General features: G+C 36.1%; 1 protein-coding gene across 4 annotated transcripts in view; it reads right to left on the bottom strand.

Moving 5' to 3' along the window:
- LOC128224846 (uncharacterized) overlaps nucleotides 1-10,638 on the bottom strand; it is a 38,885-nt gene extending 28,247 nt beyond the window's left edge. Inside the window, exons 1-2 of one of the 4 annotated variants that reach the window (XM_052934925.1) lie at nucleotides 10,477-10,638; nucleotides 9,145-9,326 (exon numbers count right to left, since the gene is read on the bottom strand). In XM_052934925.1, coding sequence (XP_052790885.1) covers nucleotides 9,145-9,321 — 177 coding nt within the window. In that variant the 5' untranslated portion in view covers nucleotides 9,322-9,326; nucleotides 10,477-10,638. Of the gene's footprint in view, nucleotides 1-5,552; nucleotides 5,641-9,144; nucleotides 9,327-10,476 lie in introns of those variants that run through there. The other 3 variants (XM_052934926.1, XM_052934930.1, XM_052934929.1) reach the window with 3 other exon arrangements.
- Nucleotides 10,639-13,073: the final 2,435 nt, after the last annotated feature.

Genomic DNA, 13,073 nt, shown 5'->3' with positions numbered 1-13,073 from the left:
CTGTCATAAGGACCAGAGACATTAGTCAAACAACAGACGGCTAGGTGTGACGTACTGTGAACTGACATAAGGACCAGAGACATTAGTCAAACAACAAACGGCTAGGTGTGACGTACTATGAACTGACATAAGGACCAGAGACATTAGTCAAACAACAAACGGCTAGGTGTGACGTACTGTGAACTGGCAGAAGAACCAGAGACATTAATCAAACAACAGACGGCTAGGTGTGACGTACTGTGAACTGGCAGAAGGACCAGAGACATTAGTCAAACAACAGACGGCTAGGTGTGACGTACTGTGAACTGACATAAGGACCAGAGACATTAGTCAAACAACAAACGGCTAGGTGTGACGTACTATGAACTGACATAAGGACCAGAGACATTAGTCAAACAACAAACGGCTAGGTGTGACGTACTGTGAACTGGCAGAAGAACCAGAGACATTAATCAAACAACAGACGGCTAGGTGTGACGTACTGTGAACTGGCAGAAGGACCAGAGACATTAGTCAAACAACAGACGGCTAGGTGTGACCTACTGTGAACTGGCATAAGAACCAGAGACATTAGTCAAACAACAAACGGCTAGGTGTGACGTACTGTGAACTGGCAGAAGGACCAGAGACATTAGTCAAACAACAGACGGCTAGGTATGACGTACTGTGAACTGGCATAAGAACCAAAGACATTAGTCAAACAACAGACGGCTAGGTGTGACGTACTGTGAACTGACATAAGGACCAGAGACATTAGTCAAACAACAGACGGCTAGGTGTGACGTACTGTGAACTGACATAAGGACCAGAGACATTAGTCAAACAACAAACGGCTAGGTGTGACGTACTGTGAACTGGCAGAAGGACCAGAGACATTAGTCAAACAACAGACGGCTAGGTATGACGTACTGTGAACTGGCATAAGAACCAAAGACATTAGTCAAACAACAGACGGCTAGGTGTGACGTACTGTGAACTGACATAAGGACCAGAGACATTAGTCAAACAACAGACGGCTAGGTGTGACGTACTGTGAACTGACATAAGGACCAGAGACATTAGTCAAACAACAAACGGCTAGGTGTGACGTACTGTCAACTGGCATAAGATCCAGAGACATTAGTCAAACAACAAACGGCTAGGTGTGACGTACTGTGAACTGGCATAAGAACCAAAGACATTAGTCAAACAACAGACGGCTAGGTGTGACGTACTGTGAACTGACATAAGGACCAGAGACATTAGTCAAACAACAGACGGCTAGGTGTGACGTACTGTGAACTGACATAAGGACCAGAGACATTAGTCAAACAACAAACGGCTAGGTGTGACGTACTGTCAACTGGCATAAGGATAAGAGTCTTAATTTAAACAGAGCATACCTTGGTTTGATCTTCTTGTAGACTAGCATAAAGACGGAGTCTAAAGTAAAAAAAGCAAACGTCTTAGCTTGATCTCAATGTCAATCTTGTCGACTGGCATAAGGACCAGAGACTAAAGTCAAACAGTCAACGCTTTGTTGTGATTATTTTTAAGTGGTACAGGGATTAAATACCAAAGGTGGAAGCAACCAACGCCTTGATATGATCCTCTTGTCAATTGGCATAAACAACAAAGGTCAAAGACAAGCAGTAGGGCTTACTATGATATTCTTGGCAACTGGCATAATGACCAACGATCAAAGTCAAACAGACAACGAACAAGAGACATAGGGGACAACAAACACAGTCAACATAAATATTATGCTATCGTTTATCGATTCCGCTTTGGAATTATTGATAGGAGAGTTCTCCTGGGATGGGATGGTGGAAATCGGATGTCCGGCATCTCAACCTGAAAGTTGAACATGCATAGCCACTGTCTACTAATATATGGACAGTTGAGTCCATCAAAGCACTTAAAAAACTTGCTGATAAATATTCTATACATATGTTTTCGTTAAATGAAGCGCACAAGAAATTATTTCCGATAGGTTTTGATTTACCTAATGAGATGGGGATGGGTAACATCTAACTGTAGAATACAAAAGAAATATTATTATGCCGTCCATCTTAATTTCTTGGCACACGAGTCATCCAGAAGATAAGAAGGCTAAGAAGGCCCGTTGCCAGTGGCAAATGATGTATGTGATTTTAAAGTACCGTTTGGTAAAACTGAAAAACGGGGTTTAATCGTGCGATGGCCTAACATTTTTTCATTAAGTGTCAAAGTATTTGAATAATTTAATCTCGGACAAAGTAACGGGCCATTTATCAGCTGTGAACAGTTTACTCTGGGCTGGCCAAAGATAACGTATATTTTACGTGCAAAAAGTCCTTTTTAACATCAGGACTATATATGGTATGTCCTCAAATAATGCGCTATTTTACTGGCTTAAATAATGAATTGACGCCCAAAAGGCAATACGCCCACATTCTAGTGTTCAAAAAAGTGTTTTTAATAAATCAAAATAATAATAAAATGGCCCGAAAAGTAAAATCAGCTATCCATGTTTCACAAATAGGTGTTGTTTTCTACATCCGGACTCAACCGCTTTAAATACCCAGCTGTCCTAGCCTGAGTAAATATTTGGGCTCATCGCGTGGGCTTGATGGCTTAATACGACTAAAGCTATTCGATAGATGTCGCAACCTCTAACCCAGAATGTTGAAAATCTTGCGCGACAGCAAACATTATCAAATATGAACATCATTTTGTCGTATGTTCTTGTTAAAATTTGTTCCTGTTGACATTGCATTGATCAATAAATGTTTTGGTGTTTGCATTTGTTTTAGATAAAATCTTATGTTTTCACTCAAAAGGGTTAAGTATGCATAAGCCTCGACTATTTGTGTACATAACATTAGGTTACAAATCCAATGTTGCCATTCAAAAACATGTAAGAGGTCTAACTATAAATTTTATATTGTTTAATTTGCAATTCAGTATGTGTCAACGCCTCTACAAAGAAATGATAGACATGTAATGTATTGATACACTGACTAAAATATATGTGACATTGCTGGCATATTCTTTACAATAGTATACAGGGGCGGTATACAAGGGCGGATCCAGGATTGGACGTTAGAGGAAGCGTAACTTATTTATTTTTATTTATTTAAACAATTTCAAGTCCAAAACGGTGCACTTTGAGCGTACAATATTACTTTATTGCTCCTCTATTAAAATAAAAAAGTAAACTTGGACAAAGTTGGGGGGGGGGGGTGCGGGCGGTGCACCATTTTGGAATAGAAAATGTTTAAAATAAAACCTACCAACACTTTAAACCAAATAAATTTCGGTTCTGATGGAGGGTTGCAAGTCAAAAGGTTACGGCCCCGCTAATGTCGAATCCTGAATCCGCCCATGAATTGGTACACAAAATGATATATTCTTTCTCTGTCAACTGGTAGATTAAAACATAAAAAATAGCTTTAAAACAATTATTAAGAAATCCATATTGCAATTAATTGTTTTAAGAAGGTACAAGAGGAAAACATACATATAAAACATGAACAACTCTCGGAATTATTTATAATCAAATGATCAAAGCCGAGTGTCGTGCACTAGTTACATTCCTTGCTTAGTGGAGTACCCCGAATACTGCCATTTTATAGTATTTTTTCCATGAATAAACTCTTTTAAGTACAATGTCAATAACGCAGCGCTATTCAATTATTTACGTGGTACCATTTTATTGCTTTTATCAGCGACCCTCAAGGCTAACAAAATTGATCTAAACTTTACATATGGCGGTAAAATAAGTCGGCTAAATATTCTTCAATTGGTTTATGCTTACTCAAAAAAATCTTTCGACCAATAAGCAAGTAAATAAGTAAAATAATAACAGTAAAATAGACAAATGATTGATAAGATAAATAAATTACATACTCAGCATTTATAGAATATTATATAAATTACAAATTTCATGATATTAAAGATAATACGTTAATAACTATGTGGAAATAAATGAATGAATAAACGAATGAATAAATGGACGAATGAATGAGTGAGTGAGTGAGTGAGTGAGTGAGTGAGTGAGTGAGTGAGTGAGTGAGTGAGTGAGTGAGTGAGTGAGTGAGTGAGTGAGTGAGTGAGTGAGTGAGTGAGTGAGTGAGTGAGTGAGTGAGTGAGTGAGGGAGGGAGGGAGGGAGTGAGTGAGTGAGTGAGTGAGTGAGTGAGTGAGTGAGTGAGTGAGTGAGTGAGTGAGTGAGTGAGTGAGTGAGTGAGTGAGTGAGTGAGTGAGTGAGTGAGTGAGTGAGTGAGTGAGTGAGTGAGTGAGTGAGTGAGTGAGTGAGTGAGTGAGTGAGTGAGTGAGTGAGTGAGTGAGTGAGTGAGTGAGTGAGTGAGTGAGTGAGTGAGTGAGTGAGTGAGTGAGTGAGTGAGTGAGTGTGTGTGTGAGTGAGTGAGTGAGTGAGTGAGTGAGTGAGTTTTGGGTGGGTTTGGGTGTTTTTGTGGACGCTTGGATGGATGGATGGATGGATGGATGGATGGATGGATGGATGGATGGGATGATGGATGGATGATGGATGGATGGATGGATGATGGATGGATGGGTGGATGGATGGATGGATGGATGGATGGATGGATGGATGGATGAATGATGGATGGATGGATGATTAAATAAATTAATAATTGAATCAAAGAACGAACGAACAAACGAATGAATTAATGAATCAAACAATCAGCAAATAAACTAAAGACCCAATCAATCAATCAATCAATCAATCAACCAACCAATCATTTTATCAATCAATGATAAATGAATCCATATCAGGGGAATGAGTTAAAATACTGAAACGAAAAAAACTTTATAAATTACACTTCCTTCATTCAGCTAACGTAAATAATTTACACCATCACTTGTGTTTCATGGTGTCCACTTGAAATACAACTTAACTTTAAAGAGATATAAATCTTACATACTTTGTAGTGAATACAAGTTATGAAGTACACTTCAGAGTATAACAATGGTTATAATTACCAAAGCTATTCTATCGCCCTTCACTGTTTAAATAAGGGGAATATTGAATACGGAAAAATAAATTGCACAAGATTGCATACAGATCCTCTATATCACTATTTTAATTCATTATAGAGGTTTTATATTAAAATTGGAATTTAATATCGGTATTATTTGTGAATTTGTTAGCAAATGGTTGATGCAATAAGTGTCATGTTTATGCTTGACATTAATAAAACTTTGATTTATACTCAGACAAAAAAGGCACTCACTTTTATACAAACACATGATTAATGTAAAGTTTCATTAAAACAGCTAACTTATCGAGCTTAAACGAATTCCAAACAAAAACGAGTTCAATGCTAGTGGAATATTGTATAGATCTGCATATGAGAGAATTAATTCGTTTTCTCTAAAACACTCCATAATATTCTCCTAAAATAATTACATGCAAAACGAGCGAAATAGTGTGCTGAAAACGGTAGATAACAATAACACTAAACCTGCCCTCTTAAGCAATATATTCCATTTTAGAGCAATGATAAAACATATCTGCAAAACTTTAAATAAACTATATTCCTTAGTCTACAGTTATACAAAATAAATCTACCTTGCACACTTTCAAACTCCTTAAACAAATCCTTATGGAAATTAGTTCTTATTGTTTTACGCACTTGAAATGCTAATGTGCCTTTGATGATGGCTTTCCCTCTCGACCAGTTGATCTCTAAACCTTGATCCTGGTACTACAAAGTCGCGATTTCGTCTCTGTGTATAAAGTACTTCATTTTAGCCTTATTAATATTATTCCATCGTCTGGTTCATGTACGCTTCTAAAGGAAACTTATTAGTTTGTCAATAAAGTGTATCTATGTTGTCGGATTTGTAACAAAAATAGTGCAAGTATTGGCCTTTTGACGGCAAATTTCATATGCTGACTGGTGCATATAAGTATTCGGGATGTTGTTGATGTTTGATTTATAAATTTGTCTACTCTATCTCCAAATGTTCAAATATTTAATATATCGAATAAATTTCCGTTGGCCTTTTATTGTCTAATGGTTTGTCCTTGTATAGATAAAGGCTGATATCAGACTTTGGGTGAACATTTATAACTCCTTAAAGAAAAGTCAGCGTGTAAATGGTCGCCACTACATATATGGTACAGTTTGTTTAATTTTAATAATCTGTGTATGTGTGTTTTAGTTCCAGTCGAACCTCGTTGGCTCGAACTCGCTTGGCTCGATGTCATCGTTGGCTCGAACTCGAAAAGGACCGATCTGAGTACAATGCAGTAAACATTCCCGCTTGGCTCAAATTTCCCGAAGCTCGAAGTATTTTGGCCAGTCCCGGGGTGTTCGACCCAAAGGGGTTCGGTTGTATTACGGAAGATCACTGTCTCATTGAGCAAGCTTATAGAAGCTGTTAAGGCTGTCGGGCTCACCCCTTTATAGTCTCCATTGCCATAGATTCTATGGGCATTTTCTTCAGGTAATAATCATATACTAAATTATAGGTTTTAGGTCACCTTTTTAATAATGCATCTGTTTAATAATTATTCCATATGTGCTTAGACGGCTATGCTTAAACTGTTCTATTGGAGACACACACGTAATGTAACCATTATTTATTCTTACATAAGAAACGATAGGAACAAACCATGCTGTGACACAAGGATGAAACGCTAAAGCTATAAGATATCAATAAGAGACACTGGGGCCCAATTTCTGGAACGTGCTTTGCAGCAACAAGCACAACTAGACTGGTTCATAACTTGATCTTTGGGAGAGGGCCGTAACTGATGTTGGTATAACTCGTGGCTCGATCCCTTTGCATGTCAGATAATCACTCATTTGTTTTAAATAATGTATATATATATATATATATGATCCATTTGTATTGCTTTATTGTCAACATACATGCAATAAACTATTATTAAATTAAATTAAAAAAAACTTGATCTTAATTTAACTGAGTAAAAATATTGTTTCCAGTGCTTTTTCACATGAAGAAATATTTATTTTACTCAAAGTCCGACTTTTTGAATCAGGATTCTTCGTCAATAATCCCCCTCGATATACGTCAAAAGCCCCCATTGTCATTCTACGTTTAAAAATCATTTCTGTGTCTGCACATAAAAATGGATCTAGCTACGCACGCAGACATACAAATTCACACAAATATCAAATTTTCATTAATAAATTATTTATGTTGGGGATACCTCATGGCGATTAGCAAAAGTAGAGACTTTATTGAATTGGCGAATTTCAAACTTGTTTAAACATAGCCCTTTTCGACCTGCGATGTAGACGGCCATAACTGTGGTTTGACAATATCAATTTATAAATCAAAGCACCCACGTTTGGAATATAAAATTGGTTGAATTGATTAAAACAAACGTTTCTTTGTCAGATGAGGCGTATTGTGACGCACACGAAATAAGAGGCTTTGATTTTCTTAACGAGATGACCATCATAAGATTACGACCCATACGAAATATTAGCATACTTAATCGGTTATTCAATGACTCTAAAAAGGGTCAATTAGCATATGAAATAAGAAAACTGATCAAACGTCTGTCAATAATGCGCGTGAGATAGAAGAACCACCACAACGCAAAATTGTGTTTTAAAGGTTCATTTCTTTGCCAGCATTATATATGTATCCTTTCTTACACACTTTTACATGAGCAGTTTAGCAGGTGTTATCATTTGAATTCAACCGTCAAGTGCTACACAAATATGGTAAGTTTCAAGAACAGTATAATGCTCAATATATTTACAGTTTAAACAAAATGCCTTGCGGATTAGCCATAATGCATCCCATCAGACCTTTATAACCTATGCAAAGTATTGTGGCTGGTTTTGATTGCTTCTATCAGATGAAAGATATTACCAGGAAGTTATTTCAAGTCAATAAATGGTCAATACAATTCGTGTTTGAAAATATATCATCAAGAAACCACACGACATTGTTTATGCATTACACGATAGTCTGGAGCATTTTTGGCCCAATACATGTTCATATTGACAGAAGATTTTTCTGTTTGATTGCAAACGATTTTCCAACAAATTTCTGATGAAGGTTTCCTTTGTTGGATCAAGGAGACCATAACTCTTTGGCGCATCAAAACACTTTACAAAATTAATGATGTATATTTTACATTTCCAATAACTTTTACCTCAAAAATAAATGGAAATTAAAATACGGTTAAAACTGAGCACGGCCTTTAATCGGCCGATGATCTAACACCTTTTATCCCAAATGTCCAACTATTTGAACAATTCAATCTCGGACAACGTAACGGGCCTTTATCAGTTGTGAATAGTTTACTCTGGGCTGGCCACAGATAACGTGCATTTAATGTGCAAAAAGGCCTTTTCACATCGATAGTACATCACATATATTCTCTAATAGTGTGGTTATTATAACTGACTAAACTTTTTAGTTGACGCCCGAAAGTCTACACGTCCACGTTCGAGTTTTCTACGAGCATATATTACCAGAAACCGAAATTATGCTATCCAGGTTTCGCAAATGGGGGATATTTTCTGCATCCGGGCTCAGACATTTGAAATACCCAGCTGTCATATAATAAATATTTGGGCTCATCGCGTGGGCTAGATGACTATTTAGGGCTTTGCGGTTTGATAGAAGTCGTGACCCTCGAATGTTGAGATTCTTGCGTGACAACAAATAAACAAACAAAACGTGTTGATGTTTAACATGTGGGTGTTGGCATTGCATTGAACAAAACCGTTTTACATTCGTTTTCAATATTGTATCGCTTGAAATTATTAGGGATACGTTACCCATTTGACATTGAGCTTAAGTCTAATGTTGAATTATTTATTGTAAACTTTGATGGTTTAATGGCAGTTCAATTTGTGTCAACGCCTCCTTAAGGACCTTTAAGAAATGTGATTTATTGGCAGTTCAGTTTGCGACAACGCCTTCTAAAGGAAATTTAGACATGAAATATATTGCCTCACAAAGATATAAGCAACCTACCGAGCCTAATTTGTATCATAAATCTGACATAATTTGAGTGAACTGCACAGTCATCAATAGCATCTTGAGAGGTTAACAATGCAATAGAAGAGCCGATGAGAACATTCTTATTTCTAATAGCAGATACAAACACACTGGCATTAATCCTGGTCCCGAAACATACATTTATTAGTGTGGCCTTTGATACTTACATAGTTATAGGCCTCATACCGAGCTCTTCTTTGGCACCAACTTTCGTGTGACCTTGGGCCTTTATTAACCACACCCCCTAGCAACCAAGGTGGCGTGTCCAAAACGGCCGCCAACGCCTCGCATTTGGCGCATCTTCGCTTTGTTAGTATCACTTCCGTAGGTTTTGTAATCGTCATAGTTACTGCAAGAAATTAAAACATTGAACATTTTTGATTTCTGATTATTTTAAATGCAATATATAATATTTTGTTGTCTTTGTAAGAGTCTATATTTTACTAGTTAAGTTTTCTTTTGACGGAGAAGAGCAGTATACTGCCAATAAATGCTAACTTAACAAACTGTTTATGTTACAAGTGTCAGGTAATATAGATCGAGTTATTTGTTGGTCTTCTAAACGATTCAGTCGCTGCTTACTAATCGTTTACAAGACCAAAAATATATCACAGTTTTAGTGTTTGCTGAGTGCTCATATGTGGCATATGATTTAGGCAAAGATATGAAAAAGATAGCTACGTAGCCATTAAGTCCCCATTTAAAATAGCGCCAAATATCGCTCAAAAACCTATACTGTGAGCCTTACATGACTTATTTGAAATTTGGCGGTTGTTTTTGATAGTTAGTGGTCAGCAATTGTTTTTGTCCAATGAGAAGGCAGTATTTCTTAATAGTGTCCATACATTAACTTCAGAAGATTAGCAGTCAGCTGTTATTTATTCAACAAACGTTCAGCGGTAGCTATAAAGAGTTGCTGGTCCATCTAGCAGGTAATATACACAATTAACAACAGACCACTAAACAGTTAAAGTATGTATGCACTTATACAAAATAAATGGTTATGAGACTCTGAGTCGCATCAAATCATTTATTTGTATAAGTACTAACAACGTTAAACCATTATATTTTTTAATGTAAATTTGGCGGTAATCTGCTTAATGGTGTCTGACGATCTCATTGACGGAGGCATGGACGTAAACACTAAATATATGTATACACGCATGCTAATTTTATATCTAGAACATCCGTTTTTCACATAGTTATGTATGATACCTTATATAGATTCAATTTATTTGACTGAAGACCCGGGTATGAATAGTTTCATACATAAAAAAAAGCTTCCGTCTAAGTCGTGCATAATCTATGACTTAAAAAATAATAATTTACAAATAGGAAAGAAAATAATGATATGAGATAAAACAGGAAACAGGACACTCGTTTATAAATAAATACTAGGATGTAATTGTCAATGAAATATCAAAACCGCAAATTTTAGAATGTCTGATGAAATATACAGTGAAACTGATTTCTAACCGAAAAGTGAAAATGATACCTACCTGCGCAAGCTTCTTATCCTGTAATCATTAACGTATAGTTGTAAAAGCTCTTAAGAATATACTCCATTCAATCAGTTAAACATATAAATATTATTTTCACCATTTTCGGAGGAGAAAAACATAACCAAACATTGGGGAGTGTGATGATTTAAAGTGTTAACTTTAAGAAGAAAGAAAGGCTAAATGTACTATAAACTTAGGCGTATACATACATCTACAGTAGGTACATAATGCATTAGGTAGCGCAGAGCATGTCCTTAAGGAGCTGCGAACCGTATCGTTACTGTGTGAAGCTATTTATCAAATGCCGCATTACGTGAATGAACTATATAGCTAGGTATACTCTTGCGGTATTAGTGAATACCTGACTATACTGATTCGCCTTGGCTAATGTTTCTATTGAATAAATAATAAAGATCATTGTTGAAATACTGTAATGATAAATCAACTGCAATGAAATTCAAATTTGAAAACACATCAAAATTATATATATAATGTGAAGTTTCGGTATCAAAGAGTACAAAAAATACAATATAGATGTTTTCAGATGCATTATTTTATAATTATTTAACTGTTTTGTACCAAAATTGCAGAACAAAATACAATTTTTGTATATATACGTTTCCTTAATTTCAAGCAGTGTTAGTTTATTCAACAGTATTATGGGTGAAATATTTATTGAGAAAACTACAAACCGGAAGAAAAAGTAGAATGTTTGTTAAACTGAATGGCATACCCAAATATTTGGGGACTTTGTTTCTATCTATAGCACAACTCGGGGCGATTGGTCTTTTCTAATGCTAGAGCCATAAACTCTGCGTCACTGAAGTTCACATTCCAACCAGAACCTCAGCAACTTGCATGGAGAACAGCAATGTAAGGATTTATATCAGAAATAACGGAGGGCGATATTGACAGAGCACTTCATTTTAACCATATCATAAATTATCTTATCGGAAATATTTATACATGTCAACAGTTTAACTCACTTGACATGAGAGTATGCTATCGTTACAAGACGGTAATGTAAACGATGACTGCGCATTGCATTGTTGAATGCATAAAAGTAAACGACTGACTCAAGATACATAAATTTGCCTCAAAAAATACGTTTTGTCGAAAACAGCAGACCTAATGTAATGCCTATTATGAATAATCCAAGTACGAGGTTTAAACTTAAAAGTTCAGAAAACCCTGTTTTAATTTGTGTTGGCGTGTTTGTGTTTGAAAGACACAATCTATGATTTTATCAAATGTTCTGATAATTAATTTTACGTAAATCGATTCTGACGAAGGCACCAACAAATTTATAGTTTCCTAGCGTATATTTCAGTCAATCCGATTTTCCACCAAGGCTTACTTTAAACTAGTATCAGTTGTAAACGGTAGCATATACTTAAATGTCTGTTTTCTCGGGAATACTACATACATGTATAAAAGAATCGACTTACACTAACATAAGTTCGTACTATTCTAGTATGCTCAAAATAAATTCAATTTTAATTTAATTTAGGTTTAATATATAAATTCATGATAAAAAAATAATGATGCCCTTACTTTACTAAAAACGTTAAAACAGAACATTAGAAATAAATGAATAATTAGTATCTCTTGCCACGAATCTACCAATTTCCATAGGTGTTACCCATTTCCAAATACATGTAGTAACTATTTCTGAACGCTTAACAATTTAAAATTGTAAGAAAAAAAGCCTATTCATGTCAGAAATCTGCTTGTGTCGCCTGCGCATGCATAGCATGGCATGCTTTTTTTGTATACTTCTTGTGTTTCCAGTGCGGATGGGAAAATCCTGCCATAGTGCACGTGCTGAAGCACTCGCGGGAGTAGACACATGTATGGGCCTTTCAGCTCTTATTTTCATAGGCCGGTGAGTTTTATGAAAATAGCTGTATACGTGTCTGAGTTTTAAAGATACGTGTTTGAGATTTACCGTGCGTGTATCGAACATCTATTTGGCCACATTGGACTCTTACGAAACATAATTGGTCCGAGACGTTGTGGAACGCTCTTATCGATTAAATTATCTATTATGACGTATTCAGTAGAATGTGTTAGCGTTTGGCTATCCTCCATTTTTACGGCTATACGCAGGAAGTAAAACGCCGTTCAATCGGACACATGCGTAGTTTTGTAGTGAATATCGGACGGCTGAAATACATGCGGGGAATATCGGACACAACAGTCATTTTAATAAAATATGTTCTGGTTTTATTCGACATTGTGTTAAATGTATTAACCCTGAGAAGTCAGTGAAACAGACGTTTGCTCGTCTGTTTCACTTTTCGGATCGTTCGTCATAATGACTAAATACAATGTACAGAATAGCACCCAGCAGACTACGTTCTGTGCAAACAATTTTTTTTTAGTTGTCTTCACATTTCTATGACTTTGGAAGTATTTTAAAGTTTATTACTATAAGCGACTGTCTTATGCTAAACAAATCTGTTCGAAAGATTGATATGGCGGGAGTGTCAAACAGCTTTGAATCATATCAGACGCCGAGTAGCTTGTCATCTTATATGGATCCAAGCTGTTTCCATATTAATTATATCATCAGCCGGAAAGGAGTTAATATT

Source organism: Mya arenaria, chromosome 17 (genome assembly GCF_026914265.1).
Source record: "Mya arenaria isolate MELC-2E11 chromosome 17, ASM2691426v1".
Taxonomy (NCBI): Eukaryota; Metazoa; Mollusca; class Bivalvia; order Myida; family Myidae; genus Mya; species Mya arenaria.
This window is presented reverse-complemented; position numbering and strand designations above follow the sequence as displayed.